Consider the following 16206-nt stretch of genomic DNA (forward strand, 5'->3'; position numbering starts at 1 on the left):
GAGTACTACAAAATTAGCTTCAAAAACAGCAGTTTTAACTCGCTGTGTTTTTGCATGTTAGAATCAATAGAATTGGTGATGTACAAGGACAATGTGTACATGTATTATGTCATATATGCATTAATAACGTTGGCCATAAACACCATATGGTAGATGTAAATTGTGAAAAAATGTCCGTATTTCATTTTATTTATGGCCCTTTCCTTTGTGTACTGATCAATGGTTCTAGTCTGTATCCGTCGCCAGAGACAAAGATATACATTTTTACATAACGTACAACGGCGTCAGTGTCACGGGTTTGTTGTAACACCTTTCTACTTTTGGACGAGTCCATTTAAAACGTGGGAAGCAGAGATGTGGAGGGGCGAACTGTTTTCAGACTAGAAACTGTTTAAAAACCATTTTCCTTTCGTTACTATCAATTTCTCATAGAATCGATCCATTTCGTTCACCCCTATCTATTTGTTACTCGCCTTTGAATACCCCTGAAAATATGAAGTGGAATCGGCCACAATTCGCTTGTTATTTTTGTGTGCGCAAAACCACCTCTAACGCCCCAACGTCGCTTCGATCCCTTCAATATTGATTGCTTTCCGTCTCGTCTTATGGTTTTCAATATTTCATCGCGTATACTGTAATTCACCTAGTATTTCCCCTTGAAAATCCACACTGTATTATCGCGAAAACGCTTCAGTCCAATGACAGTTGTGTTTAGATTTTAAGGCCCCATTCACGTCTTTTTTTCTGTATCGACGACAATATAATGCCGTGACGGTCACAAGTAGCTAGGCTATAACTACCTACAAGACGTTCTAAAAACAACCAAGAATTCGAGACATTTCTCAGTGATCCCTGCAATATTGGCAGGTATTCAAAACATAACCTTATACGGACAATGGTCCTGTTTTTTTCTGTACACATACCCGCGAGCCACACCCCCCGATACATTTTATTACCTATAGCTCGGGCATATTCATCGCACACGATAAAGAACTTGAGTTTTACGATAGCAAACCAAGTGCATTCTTGGGACAGTCGTACGTGTGTCGTAGGGTATTCTTGGGACAGTCATACGTGTGTCGTAGGGCATTCTTGGGACAGTCGTACGTGTGTCGTCGGGCATTCTTGGGACAGTCGTACGTGTGTCGTAGGGCATTCTTGGGACAGTCTTACATGTGTCGTAGGGAATTCTTGTGCAGTCGTACGCGTGTCGTGGGTCATTCTTGTACCGTCGTACGTGTGTCGTGGGGCATTCTTGTAAAGTCGTACGTGTGTCGTGTGGGCATTCTTGGGACAGTCGTGCGTGTGTCGTAGCAGTACTAGTCTTATAACAGAAAACGTTGTCCTGGATCCTTGCCGGCTGTAAGTTCTGTCATGTACTAAGGTTACATCATGTTACCTATCTGAAAACAATCTACGACAAAAACGGTACGACGAATGTGTCTGTAAAGCTGATGCGATACCTTGTGTTTTTACGTGATAGCGTGACTCACCAAAAGATATTGTTTATCATGAGCAAATAAAACGCTAACGTGCAGTGATAAACAGCAAACCCAAAGTACAGGTTTCACTCTTGCGTAAGATAAGCAAGACCAAACAAACATTCAATAACCTGACTAGTGTCACTTTCGCGTCCTTTACAAGTTTCGCAACAGTACACACCTTTCAAATCTTTTCTGCATTCATGTGAATACCATAGAACTTCCCCTTAATGTTACAACCTGCAGCCATTGCCATTGTTTGGACGCAAAACAGCATGAAGCAGAATTGTGCTCGTGAAGCAGAACAGGGTTACGACAATGGATTCAACTGTACAAAGAGCATGATTACTGCTAAATCCAGCGGTCTGAGTTGAAGCAAGACTGAAACACCTTCCGCGATGGCCGCCGAGTCCACTCTACCCTCCCCACTTCCCGCGGACCGCACCTTCTCCTCATCGAGGCACAGCAGCGAGGTTCTTCGGTACCTGAACACGCTCCGCACCGACGCCCTCCTCTGCGACATCACGCTGGTCGTGGACGGGAAGGAAATCCCTGCGCACAAGAACATCCTCGCCTCTTGCAGTGACTATTTTCGTGCCATGTTCACTCGTGGGATGAGAGAGTGTAACCAAGACACTGTGGAGATCAAAGGGGTGCCGTACAGCGGGCTGGAGAATGTTGTACAGTACATGTACACGTCACAGATCACTCTGAACTCAGAAACGGTACAGGACGTCCTAACTACGGCCAATCACCTGCAAATATCTGCGGTAAGGTGTTTTATGTTCCTTCTAGGATAAAGAAATAGCGGGTCACAAAAATGCCGTCAATTCAATATGAATACGCTACGTATACAAACTTATGATAAGTCTAAATGACTTTCTCGTGTGCTTAATATCATCGTCATTGGCAAACATCAGAAAGAGGTAGTGACCTTTCAGACGTTGGGACGGCGGACGATATCGACTTCAGGGCACCTTTGACCCGCCCACGCCTGACGTACATGTGTCTGGTTCCCGGATGGTTGACGCATGTCAGACATGAGTGGGTTCGATACCCGGTAAAGACGGTCGAAAATTGACAGGTTGAATAGATTTTTGTAATTGGATCACGTGTAAAACGATATCATATCATATAGACATGAACCATTTTGATATCGTAACATTGTCTTTATGCAGGTGGTCCAGTTCTGTCATGAGTACTTGATCTCCATCGTGGACGTGGACAACTGCGTGGACATCGGGAAGATCGCGCAGACCTTCAGCCTGCTGGACCTGCGCAGTGTGGTGGACAGGTTCATGCTGCGCAGGTTCTCCGTGCTGGCCGATCAGGACGACTTTCAGCGGCTCAGCATCGACGAACTGTCCGCCCTGCTGGAGAGCGACGACCTCTGCACATGCTCCGAGATAGAGGTTGGTATTGGACGTCAATTGTCACGTGACTAGGATTAGCGTCCGCCATGTTGGTTTCTGTGCGTACTCCGAGATAGAGGTTGGTATTGGGCGTTTGCTGTCACGCGGCTATGACGTATTGACTAGCGTCCGCCATGTTGGTTGATTAAAGGTTGTTCGAAGGTGATGTCCTTTGCACCTGTTCCGAGACAGAGTTGGAATTGGACGTTTACTGTCACGTGACTATGACGTTTGAGCTGGCGGCCGCCATGTTGGTCGGTTAAAGGTTTTTGGAAAGTGATGTCCTTTGCACCTGGTCTTAGACAGCTGGTTGGTACTATATTGAATATTAAGTGTACGTTTGATGCGGGAACAAGTAGGTAAAAAGAAAATCAAGAAATGGCTATGCAATATTGCATGACTATTTTATATTCAATAACCAAATTCAACACATGTGGGGTCCCGCATGGCATGAGGTAGGGAACTCCATTCCAGCACCAAGGACATCTCCCGTTGACGCACAGCTACTTCTACATTGGACTGGTTTCTGTTCCAAGACACAGACAGCACACGCGAGGACGCCTTGACAAAAGAAATGCAAAGTTCGTTTTTTGTTCTTCAGGTTTTTGAAGCGGTTGTGAAGTGGCTGGAGTACGACTCGTCCCGTCAGAAGCACATGAGTGAGCTGATGTCACGTGTCCGGTTCCCGCTCATGTCGCCCGCGGAGCTGGTGGACCGTGTGCAGACCGTGGAGTTCATGCACGCGGACGTCAGCTGCATGCGCATTCTGCAGGAGACATTCACGTACCACGTACTACCGCACAGGTGAGGGGGAGAGAAGGAGAGAGGGAGAGAGAGAGAGAGAGAGGGGGGAGAGGGAGAGAGAAAAGGGGAGATCGAGAGAAGGGAGAGAAAGTGTATGTGTGTGTGTGTGATTGTGTGTGTGTGTATGCTTGTGTGTGTGTGTTGTGTGTGTGTGTGTGCGCGCGCGCGCGCGCGCGAGAGAGAGGGAGAGGGAGAGAGCGAGAGGTAGTAACAGAGAGGCAGAGAGACGGAAAGAGAGACGGAGAAAGGAAAAAAAGACTAAATTAAAGAAAAGCAGGGAAAGGAGAGGTAGCAAGGGAGAGGGAAGGAAAGAAAGATTAAGAGGAAGGTGGAAAGAAATAGAATTAGAAAAGGAGCATTTGTGTTTATATTTTAAATCACAGCGAGAGAGCCTCTCAACAATTGTGGTGGATGATTTATCCCTTATAGTTTTTCATTAGTGTGATTTCCGACATCTTTATCACGGTGGTTATTTTCAAACGTTAATTTTTTTTTCGTATGTTCCTATTTTCCTTCTGCACGCTTAGAAAAGGATAAAAATTTCGCGATTTTCTTTGACATTTCAGACAGCCCGTGATGCAGTCTCCCCGTACCCAGGTCCGCTCCACGTCCAGCCACCTGGTGATAGTCGGCGGCGAGCCGTCCTCCCGGGCCAGCGAGACTCTCATCCGCAGCGTCAAGTTCCTGGACACGGGAGGGTCGTCTTGGCGGGAGGTCACGGCCATGGAGAGACCCCGCAGTCACAAGGGCGTGGCCGTGCTAGGCAACTTCCTCTACGTAGCAGGTGAGGTTAGGGAATAGTTTGATCACGTTGGTAAAACTGGATTATAATCATAAAGTTCATTGTTACAGAACCAAAGTGAACCTCATGCAAATGAACGGTGATAAGGGGGAATACAAGCTTAGTCATGTTTGGGACCACATTTTCCGCACTGCAGCGCCACCTAGCAGGTGGAAGTAGAACAAGTATTGCCCCAATGAAGTTAGCGGAAGTGCAAGGCCTACCTTAGAAGCATATGCATGTCCTCTTTCAGTTGTATTCTCCTCAATTTTCTGGATGTACTAAAAAGGAAATGGGTTAGCTGGTAGGTTTCGATATGGCAGACCCGTGACGTCACAGTTAATATGGCGACGCCCATTGACTCCAAGTGAAACAGAACATGATTCTGCTAGGGCATAACCTGTAACTAGTAGCAAATCTCTCTCACACAAATCCAGGTGGGTCGTGTACGAGTCATCTTGGCCGCCTAACGGCCACGAACGAAGTGCACCGGTACGACCCCCAGCAGGACTCGTGGTTCCAGACGGCGTCCATGTTGGAGAGCAGGACCGACTTTCACCTGGCCGCCATAGGGAACCAACTGTTCGCCGTGGCGGGAAGGAACGACGCCGACAAACTGGCGACGGTCGAACGATACAGGTAGATTATCCTCTTAATCTTGATGCTAACTTGAAGAAAGTTGTAGTCTATATTGTTGTTTTCGGACCAGTCACAAATATTGATGGACTACAACAGTCCCTAGGCCTGTAGCTCAACTGGTAGCAGCCTCACAGTTGAGCTCCTGCTTTCAATTAGTTGGTAACAGGAAGACCCCGGTTCAATCCTGGGCAGGAAATCTCGATTTGGGCTACACCTGTCTTTTGGAAGGGTCGTAAAATGGGGGTTCCGTGTTCGAGGAGGTGCCTTGAGCATATTAAAGGAGGAAGGACTAGCAACCCCTCGTTGTAAAAATGTACCAAGGAAACTTGCTGACCAATGTGCCACTAGCCGGCACTACAAGATGAACAATAAAACAGCAAAAAACGTGGGTAGTAAAGCAATGTCGCCTTATGTTCCACTAGGCATTGCAAGGTGAACACACACAGAACAAGACTTGAGTGTTGTCCGTTTTTCCTGCAGCCCCTATAATGACGAGTGGGCGTACGTGGCGTCGCTGGAGGAACCGGTGGTCAGCCACGCCGTCTGTGTGGACAGGGGCTACCTGTACGTGTCCGGAGGGTACAACGGGAGTTTCCAGAACACCTTTCAAAGGTATATTCATTCATGGAGTTAATCAAATCCAACACACGTTGAGTCCCGCATGCTATGTGGTATGGAACTCCATTTCAGCACCAAGGACGTCGCCCGCGGACGTTACGTTTATAATGGACTGCGTTCTGTCCCAAGACTCAGGCGGCGTACGCCCTGAAAAGTTAGCTCAAATAGGCTCGCTTCGGGGGCGTTGTCAATATTTTCAGAATAAGTTAACGGCTTTGATCCGACCATTTTTTTTTTCGCCGGTTGACTGCATTTGCTTGTGCTCTTTTTGAACAGACGTTTGCTAGAATATCTTTCAGGACCCTGGGCGTACGTTTAACCGGAGCTGCTATTCTTCTTTCCTTCTCAATCTCTTGAAGATATAACCTTGAGGCTGACCGTTGGGAGAACATGACCGCCATGACCACGGCCAGGGGATGGCACTGCATGACGTCATCACACGACCGGATATACGTCTTTGGTGGGACGTGCGAAAACGGAAGTGGAATCCGGGGTGTTCTACAGGACGAGTATTATGACCCCAGCTCACAACAGTGGGCAAAGTAAGCATCGTATTTGTACACATATTAGTACGTGTTTATAGAAATACACATTATAGTAAGCACGACATTCGTGCAGCATTGAACGAATCAAAGGATTTGTGACGTCAGCACGACATTTGTATAGAAATAAACGACTAGGTTTTCTCTTTTTTCGCTTATTCACGTCGCTCACGTTTTGCTGACTGTTTGAATAAAAAGTTTAGATTCTTAAAATGCAACATTTGTCAGCAATATCAAGGTACTTCAGTCGCATCCCTCCCCCATACAAAAATGGACGGCTCCAAAATCACCCAATATCTTTTTTCTTTCCACAGAACGTCCCCGATGTTATGTACTAAGAGCGAGGCCGGGATAGCGGTGTACGAGGGGAAAATCTTCATCATAGGCGGGTACAGCTGGGACAGGAACGAGTTCTCCAAGTCTGTGGAGTGTTACCTGCCGGAGGAGGACAGGTAAAGCCATTACTCCGTTCTTGAGATATCCCGTTTCAAAGTCTCTAACAAAAACACACATGCTTTTACAAAGAAAGTCGTTAGGGGTCGCAAACTTATGTTGGGTCGCACCGTTCATGACATATATACTGTTTCAAATTCTCCATCAAAAACACACCTGCTGTTACAAAGAATGTCGTAAGGGGTCCCAAACTTATGTCCCTTCTTTTTAAGTGCGAAAGCTACTTATCACCCTGTAATCCTGACCATAGCTTGACCAGAAGACGAAATAGAAAACTGTTCTGCTGCGGTACCACTGAGAGCCGCCAGGGGCCCCAGATCAGTTTCAGTTTATTCATAATCAAGAACCAACCTATTCAAAAAGACATATGAAATGTTCTGACACTGGAAGACTTTTTGTGTTCCACTTTAGGTGGGAGAAAGTTGCGGACCTGCCGGAGCCCTGTACTGGGGTGGGCTGCAGTGTTCTCCGTCTGCCGCAGTGTGTCACTTCTAACTGTAACCACTCACACCCGGAGAGAGCAGCAGCCAATAGCGTGACATGAAGGAAAGAAAAATCACCTCCTGAACAACTCTGCAATATCTATTGATAGTAGGCGTCGATATTCTTGAAAACATCTGGACGTTAGAGGGGATACGCGGTCTGCATTGTACTTACCAGTACATGAAACGTTTTGACAGACGTTCTTGATTCATGAAGGACTAAACATCGATGGACATGTAGATATGCTGTATGGATGTCCCACCAGGAACACCGTAGGTTTCGGGAGACGAACATAAGATGGTCACGTCATCGATACGGAAGGCGTTTAGTTTATGCATGGCTGTCTCTTTCAGAACACCGTAGATTTCTGGCGACCTGTACAAAATATTCGAGTCAGAAGAAGCTTATCATTCTTTGACAAAGCCTAAGTAAAAGCACAGAATTAAGAAAAAAATGAATAACTACACAAGCGCTGAGGATGCACGGAGTAAAAAGCATAAAATGCCTCTGCCCTTGAGGCATCGCCAAAAAGCGCCAAACACATTGGGAACGTAATACATGTATGTAAATTTCGGGGCGAGGGGATGTATGTAGATTGTCAGTATTATGTTGACTGAAGCAAAGGAGGACCAGGGACAGGATTTGGGATATTTGTCCCTTGGCGGTCTTCAGAGATGTACGTGATCTAAATCCCAAGCTGCAAGTACACACTCTACCTCAGTGTGGACATGGTACAATGTATATGGAGTTGTATGCGCGAAAGCGAAGAATTTCCGAGTAAAAAGTGAAGTCAAAAAGCAATCGTGCCCTGTAATATAACGTCTGTCTGTATATAGTAAAACACTACCAGTGGACTGCTGAGTACTTGTACAGATGTGTGGCCCAAGGGCTGTAGAAATGGAAAGGGATTATGAATGATGGGTGCTTGGCGATGTTTCTATCGTATGCTGCATGGCGATCATGTTGCAATATAAAAGTTATCAAATTTGTTGTCAACTTAGGAACTTAATGGGAGGCATTTTCCTACAAAAACAAAAAAGTACGGAATTATGTTATATACAAGGTAGAGTTTCTTACTGAATACTCTATTTATTCGCCAAAGGGAATGTGGTACTTATTATTGATAATGTTTCAACGTATCCAACTTTGTATCTTGACATCAAATAAAATGTGTATAAAACCATCAAGTTTTTTTTTTTCTGATTTGTGCCTTGACTGGTTTCCCCATTTTTTAAATATAGAATAGTCCACTTGGGTGGGGAAAGGATATACTCGTACCACCAATATTACTAGTAATGCAACGTTTATTTGGCACAGTCATATCGCTCGAAACCGAAAGTCCTTCGACATGCTAATTGTAACCTCACCTAGATCTAGTTGACCTTTTCGAAAGAACATTTTTGCAATTTACGATGGCACCAATAAACGAAAGCCTTGGCCTAATAGCACAAGGATTCTCTCAAGGAACGCGCATGTTTTTCGTAACCCTCTTCCCCTTAAGTAACTTGTGGTGAGTCCCTTAAGAGTCCAAGATGGCTGCCAACGAACAGTCTCAAACGACAAAAGAGACAAAACCGGGACTTCTACGTCCTGACGACTTCTACACATCAGATTTTGAAGGTTGGTTGATCAATATTCCTCCATGTTAGCGTTCAAGAATGCACTAAGAATTCTACGTTGATTTTGCAGTGAAATCCACGTGTCGGTTAAGTATCACAGTTGCAAGTTGTGACGTCGTGTGCTTTCACTTTTAGCAAGTGGCTGCTCTTATGGGCCCTTAAAAATCAATGAACTTACGTTTTAGAGAATATGAACACTTTTCTATACCTCTATTTAATCCCTCATTGTAGAAATGGTGGGTACAATTGAGGGGCGCTATTTTGACAACAAACTTTGGTACATGGGTATTGACTGTGCCGAAAAGGAAACCAGGGTGCGGCACCCGGTATCTTGGACCTTTGACCTAAAGTTATCTGAGTTCGCTCCAACAACCTGTAACGTGATACGAATTTATTACGGACTAGAAAATATAATGTATGTAGTGTTTTTACAAATAGTGAGTCTTAATTTTCACTATCTATATTGTACACCTGTACACAGTACATTAATGTGTGTTATGATGACGTTTGAGGGAAATTTCATTGTGATTGTGCACAAGGGGGCAACCGTACGTCGGGGGAGAATCGTTTCTGCCGGGGATGGGGTCGTAACTTTGTTGATTTGCATTTTTCCATACCATTTGTGTCCCAGTGTTTTCTTGGTCGAGTTTGAAGCACTTTGTGAGAAGGGGGTGATTTACATCCCCCTAGCAACCCTATCAGAAACTGCATGAAAAATCACCTATAGATGCTGTATTCATTATGTATGACACATCTTTATCAACATTTCAAAGAACAGTGTTTTTTTAAACCTTTAGCACACTGCAGTAGCCATTTGGCACCCCATTCTCTATTGGTTACAGAGTCAGGCAGCAGGGAAAAGGTTGATTGTCAAACTTGTTTTCAAACTGGGATAAATCCTCAATAAGTGTCTACTTATTTAGGATGTCTGCAGAAAGGAAACCTGCAGGTAGAAAATGGTGACCTTCACCAAGCTGAGGAGAGCTTTGCTGGTGCACTGAGGCTGGTGGCTGGGGAGAGTAGAGAGAGGGAGGCCGTCTGTCTATGGCGTTTGGGAGAGGTCAGTCAACTAGTTCTCTTGTATATGTGGTATGTGTTGTAGGGGATGTATGCATATAATGGTACAGTTAAACCTGGTCTCAGCAACCACTCGCAAGGGACTGAGTAAAAAGTGGTTGCTGAGATCAGGTTGTTTTTCCAGACAGGTTGGTTGGTTGGCCAGATGTACATGACTTGTATAGGTCCATATTTGGTAATGGTTAACAAGACTTCAGTATAGGAAGTTTGGAATTGATGAGCTAAAAGGAAGAAAATCATTTGAAACTACAACCTTCCCTGTATTTTCTCTGTATTAAGAAAGTTACCAAACTGTTTTGCTTGTCCATAGGTGTATAAAAAGCGGGGAGAGCTGTCGTGTCCAAGAGACCACGGTGCTCTTATAAAGGCATCCGCTCTTCTCAACGCCGCCCTCACCAGAATAGACAACACTTCTGACCACCATGCACTCAAACATGATCCCTCATCATCTCAAAATCATGGTAGTGCAAGAGTGCCCCCTGGTGAACAAAATTTGGAACTGCAGCCACAAGATGCATCACCTGGCATATCTCAAGAACAAGGTAGCAAAGACTACATCAAAGGCTTGCTGGAGGAGACAGAAATTGTTTTTGTAAACGACGTAACAGGCGTTGATGTTTCCAAAGACTTTCAGTTGGATAATGTCGAGGAGCACAAAAGGAAACTTATTCAAATAAGATCTGAGTGTGAAACAAAACTTAACATCATCGCAAGGAAATACTCCAGCTTTGCAAACAACCAAAGTGATGAGGAAAGAAAGCGCGAAGAACTTGCCCAAGGAATGGCAGTGAGAGACCTTTACTGTAAGATAGCAGAGGACATGAAAATGTTTGTGAGAGACCTTTTGGAGGAGTGTATCAGTGTTGTTGGCGCCCCTCCTGGGGATGTAACTTACGCGGTGGTTGGGCTGGGGTCGCTAGCGAGAGAGGAAATGACACCGTACTCGGACCTGGAGTTCGCCATCTTGGTCCAGGAAGGCAAAAATAACGATGACGTCAGGATGTACTTCAAAGTGTTGACACGATATCTGCACCTTAAGGTAAGTGTGTGACTCGACTTCCTAGACTAAAGCTATTTCTGCTAGTTTTCCTAATATTGTTCCAATTGTTCATGTACTTTGTAAGATTCTTTTCATCAATACATCACAAAAAATCATTGTCAACTTGAGCAACCTGTGTTACTTTTGCCCATATGGCCATGTGCAATTTCATTGGCTACTAAATCATTCTAGTAGAATGATGTTGTTTTATTTGTCCATCAAAACTATATCATAGTCTATCAATAATGATGCTTTGTTCTGACAACTTGATAACCTGAGTTAAGTTTTGACAATGACATTGAAATGAATAAATTAGTATCATTTGTGTCTCTTTAAGATACTGAACTTGGGTGAAACCATTCTACCAGCTGTGGGGGTGAAGTCGTTAAATGACTTCACAAGTCCCAACCCTCTTGACGACTGGTACCACGACAGCCTGACTCCGCGTGGGTTCGCGTTCGATGGAGCCATGCCGTGGGCCAGCAAGACACCTCTTGGCAGAGAACAAGGTTTGCTGATATATACAGGAATGGTCATCTACCATTGTAGTACAAAGCTGTCTGATAGAACTGTCAATCACAGCAAAGTAGGGCTCTCATTGGCCAATTAAATGATTGGATACAGTTCAGCACCAAGGACAGGGTTATCATGGAAATCATTATTATAGCTGTTGTGTATCCAAAGTGCATGTAAAGATTCCATACCTTCACCAAAGCTGGAGGCATTTGCCTGGTGTGCTGTCAATATCTCAATCTTTCACTCTTACTGCCTTCAAAGTTAAACAAGCACTGGAGATTCCATTTACTAAATTTCTCTCCTAATCATAACTGCAAGGTCCTTGCAATAATTCTAGAAACTACAACATTATAGAGGGTTTTGTCTCACTTTCCATAACAATATCATTGGTGTCCTTATTTGCATTTTAGTGAGTCATAGCTCAAATGAATATACACAGCATTTTTGTGTTTTATTGGCATTCTTTTCCTTGAGATGTAGACACACACACATATTTGATAGTGTTTATCTGAGAGGATCAGAAAATCCTTAAATTTGAGAAAATCACTGAAATGCAAATAGGGACACCAATGTGGTGAAAAACATAGCTATGACGTCACATGAAAATGTCCAGTATGACTAATAATACAATACCATTCTAGGAGTGACCGATGACCAGTTGAAAGACCTGATCCTGACCCCATCTGAGATGGCAGCCTTACAGACAGACCCCTGGGCTCTTGGCTGGTCTCACCTGCGAGAAGTTCTCACCTGTGTTACCTTAATCCACGGCGACCCTTCACTAGTGAAAGACTACGAAACCCTCCTCCATAACATACTGTTTGAACAGGTGAATTGAAAAAAATGTGTTTTTAGTATAGACAAAGTTATCTATAGATAAAGTTATTTAGCAAATGTTATGGGTATTAAAATTATAATCTTCTGTTATGGGTATTTTAATCTTAAAAGATTAACATCTTCTTTTCACTAACAACGTTTAAGCTATGATCATACTTTGTTTTTATTTCTGATGTGAATATTTCTTAACTGATATGTACAAAGTTTGTGTTGAAACATGTTTTTTTTTGTAGTTTGAGAATATTAGGGGCAAAATATATTGCAGTCTACTGTCAAAGTGCTTGTTTGTAAAACATATTCTATATGATTTTGAGAACCCCTATTATAACAACATTGACCTAATGATATTCATTGTCTGTATCATATTTGGTAAAAATATGTATGCTCATGTCTGGTGCTTCTAGAGATACTGTAAATGCAGAAATGTTTGTGGTGGTTTTATGTTCACGGTTTTCGCAGTGAACTCTTTATCCCAAACTTAAAACCGCTGCGAAAAGCCATTGTGTGACTGTAGCGGTACTATTGTTTCAAACGCAAACTCAAAACCAGCACAAACATTCCCCACATTTTTTCCCCACCGTGAACATTTCTGCATTTACAGTATGACTTTTGTTTAAAACAGGTTACCCAGTCTGGGACTACATTAGGCATGCGCCGAGCAAGAAAAAATCTGACGGCATCTCTCCAAGAGTTCAAGACCGACTTAAGCGGCGTGCTGTCTGCAGGGAAGCTGTTTCAAGTCAAGAAAGAGATCTACCGTATGCCCAGCATTCTTCTCAGCTCTCTTGGGCTTTTCTTTGGAATAAGGGAGAAATCTTCTTGGGAAATCGTCCAGGCTTTGCATACTAAAGGGGTGATAAATGCTGAGGCTGAGCATAACTTGAAAGTCGCTGTGAGTATTGCCACACAGCTGCGCTTGCGTACTTACCTGTCAAACACGGGACAGAAAGACAACATCTCGACGCTCTCCAAGGCATCATGGGAGTCATTGGAAGAACGAAAACGTGATGAAAACGAAGCGTATCCCGCATCGGACATCTTTGGGATGGAGTTACACGCTATTCTTTTCCGCTTCTTCCAAACAGTGTTGCCTTTGGAAGAATGTGTGGGAAGTGTGTTCTCAAGTAAGCTTACTGGGGAAAAGAGCTCAGCATTGGAAGTCACACCAAATACTCTACATTCACACATTCAAATGTCCTTCAAAACAGAAGAATTTTATGACAGTTCGCTCAAGAATCAAGCTCTGGTGCACATGCGACTTCTCCAGTACCAAGATGCAAAGGTGTGTTTGGAAAAGCACATCGCTGAAAGTGACGAAGATGACGCATCGCAGTCGAGCATTCTGATTGGTCAGGTGATGTACCACCTTGGAGACTACGCAGGCGCGGTTACGTGTTTTCAAAACCTTGCAGATCAGAAGACACATTCAATCAAAGACAGAATTTCCATTTTAAACTTCCTCGGACAAGCTCTCCATCAAAATGGTGACCTTCAGGAGTCTTTAAGATGCTTTGAAAAAGTCTTGAAGGAACTGAGGAAAGAAGAAGGGTCAGAATCAGATCTGTCCGAGACTGTGTTACTGAACAACCTTGCTTGTGCGTTAAGGAGTTCAGGAAAGTACCCAGAAGCAATATCTTGTTTTGAAGAAGCATTAGCCCTGGATGGAGGGGGAAAGAAACAGAAAAAGGGGAATCCAAGAGTTGCTGTGATCCTTAACAACATGGGAGATGCTTACCAGAGCGAAGGCCAGTTTGCCAAAGCAATACAGTGCTACACCGAGGCCCTTACAATTGAACAGAGAATCTACGGTGATAACCGAGCACATCCGTTTATGGCGGCAACATTGCACAACCTCGGTTCTGCCTACAGGGATATTGGCAACTTCTCGGTTGCGATGTCAGCATTTCGGAGCTCCCTACAGATCAAAGAAAACGTTTTTGTCGAGGAAGCCATGCATCCAGAAATAGCAACAACCTTGGATGGTCTAGCAGCTATCAAACGGCACCTAGGCCATTTTGCTCATGCGCAACATCTCAATACGCAAGCTCTCCACATCAGAAGGAATGTGTTTGGAGACAACGTAGACAACCTGGAAATAGCAGAGTCTTTAACAAACATGGGGATAAATTGTTTAGACAGGCCAGAAGATTTTCAGCAAGGCTTGTCATTTTTGGAGGAAGCTTACAAAATGCGAAATAGAATATTCAAGGACACATGTCATCCGGGTATTGCCAAGTCACTACACAACATAGGAGTTGTATTGTACAAGCTCGAGCAATATGAACTAGCTAAAACGAAGTATCAAGAAGCTTTGGAAATGTTTCGAGAGGTTGGCGAACCAAGTGCCAAGAATCTAGACATTGCAGCCGCCTTGGGAGGTATCGGTAGCTGCCTTTGTCGTCTTGAGGATAAAACTCAAAGCCGTGTGCGACTTGAAGAAGCAGTAACAATGTTTAAGAGTATCTCAGGGGCCGTAAACCATGATGATTTAATCAAGCTGTACAGTAGCTTGGCAAAAGTCATGATCGAACAAGGGGATACAAGGGAAGCAAAGACTATGTTGATGGAAGCCTTAGACATTGTAAGAAACAACAAAGTCGCAGCATCTTTCTATGAAGGTGAGACTTCATCGAATGGAGAGGAGGAAGATGCAAAGTCTGTCCAAATAACAGAGGAAGAGGCTAACGCAGAAGAGGTGGCATTGTCACATTACTACACAGCAGAGGAGGCAACTATACTGGGAGAACTGGGAGTAGCTTGTGTCCTTTCAGGTATGGATATAATTATGCTAATCAGGTGCCCTGCCAGGTAGTTTGACTGTGAAAGCCAATCTCTCCCCAACTTCAGACCAGCTGGGTTTAGGCTGGCTACAACCCTTATGGGGCACCAGCTTTCACAGTCAAAGTGCACGGTGGGGCATCGGTTTGGAAATGTGATCTATGAGCCAGTGCCATTCATTGTTTACAAAACAACCTGGCATGTCAAAGTGTTAACTTTGTAATATTCTTCACTTTTCAGTACTCCACATATATAATTGTTGAGAAGCTACTGACTGGATTTTAAAAGCTTTTTACACATGGCGTAAGCTGATTAAATGTAGAAGTTTCTATCAATTTTCCTTCTCTTTACCTGTATAACACTAAAAGTGTCAAATTGGGTTTCAGGGGATGACCGAGCAATGTCATTTCTGCAAGAGTCTCTTGCAGCAGCAAGACAAGTTCACGGTCGCAACCACCACTCCGTGGCAACTGTGCTGGGCAACATGGGTGCTGCAACGCTACAAGGAGGAAATGTACCAAAAGCAATAGAACATTTCATGGAGTCTCTTCAGATACTAGAGGATCTGTATGGGAGGATGGCACACATACTAGTTTAGAAGAAGTGTTGACTAATTTGGGGTATGCGTATGAAGAAAACGGGGACTTGGAGACTGCTTTGGCCTACTTTGACAGAGTGTTAGACATTCAGAGGAGGAAAGGTGTTTTGGACGAACCTAACAGTGAAACTTAAAAGTTAGACTTACAATATCTATGGTGGTATACAAAATTTTCATACTGTATGTCCCTGTAACTGTTATAGTGTATAAAATTATGTAAAATTCTGAAATATCAGTTTTTTTATAAGGCTATTGTGTTACCTACAAATATTACATTTTAAGGAACACTTAAAGATTTAGCCCGTTTGGAAAAATAATAATTATTACATTAAGAATTTCTTGCAGAATGTGTACAGTATATATTTCTCAGACACAAAATTAGCAAATCATATACACCAAAAAGATACGACTATTATTTTATTGCTGGAAGAATAGTGATAATGCTGTACATATTTATGCAAATATTGGCTATTACACGGCTAATACTTAGAGCAAAAGGCATAGAATAGAAATATACAAATGAACCACA

General features: G+C 43.6%; 3 protein-coding genes across 3 annotated transcripts; all 3 read left to right on the forward strand.

Moving 5' to 3' along the window:
* The first annotated feature begins 1730 nt into the window (after nucleotides 1-1730).
* LOC136420601 (kelch-like protein 9) lies at nucleotides 1731-8365 on the forward strand. The gene is made up of 9 exons (XM_066407623.1): nucleotides 1731-2251; nucleotides 2660-2893; nucleotides 3495-3697; nucleotides 4264-4481; nucleotides 4916-5117; nucleotides 5598-5729; nucleotides 6095-6277; nucleotides 6592-6729; nucleotides 7142-8365. The coding sequence occupies exons 1-9, from the start codon at nucleotides 1880-1882 to the stop codon at nucleotides 7272-7274; spliced, it is 1815 nt and encodes a 604-aa protein (XP_066263720.1). The 5' UTR covers nucleotides 1731-1879; the 3' UTR covers nucleotides 7275-8365.
* Nucleotides 8366-8745: 380 nt separating this feature from the next.
* LOC136421101 (uncharacterized) lies at nucleotides 8746-11558 on the forward strand. The gene is made up of 4 exons (XM_066408251.1): nucleotides 8746-8833; nucleotides 9756-9892; nucleotides 10220-10948; nucleotides 11286-11558. Exons 1-4 carry the CDS (start codon nucleotides 8746-8748, stop codon nucleotides 11556-11558), a joined length of 1227 nt encoding a protein of 408 aa, XP_066264348.1.
* LOC136420582 (kinesin light chain 1-like) lies at nucleotides 11501-16180 on the forward strand. The gene is made up of 3 exons (XM_066407590.1): nucleotides 11501-12293; nucleotides 12924-15072; nucleotides 15466-16180. Exons 1-3 carry the CDS (start codon nucleotides 12153-12155, stop codon nucleotides 15675-15677), a joined length of 2502 nt encoding a protein of 833 aa, XP_066263687.1. The 5' UTR covers nucleotides 11501-12152; the 3' UTR covers nucleotides 15678-16180.
* Nucleotides 16181-16206: the final 26 nt, after the last annotated feature.

Source organism: Branchiostoma lanceolatum, chromosome 15, assembly GCF_035083965.1.
Source record: "Branchiostoma lanceolatum isolate klBraLanc5 chromosome 15, klBraLanc5.hap2, whole genome shotgun sequence".
NCBI classification, from domain to species: domain Eukaryota; kingdom Metazoa; phylum Chordata; class Leptocardii; order Amphioxiformes; family Branchiostomatidae; genus Branchiostoma; species Branchiostoma lanceolatum.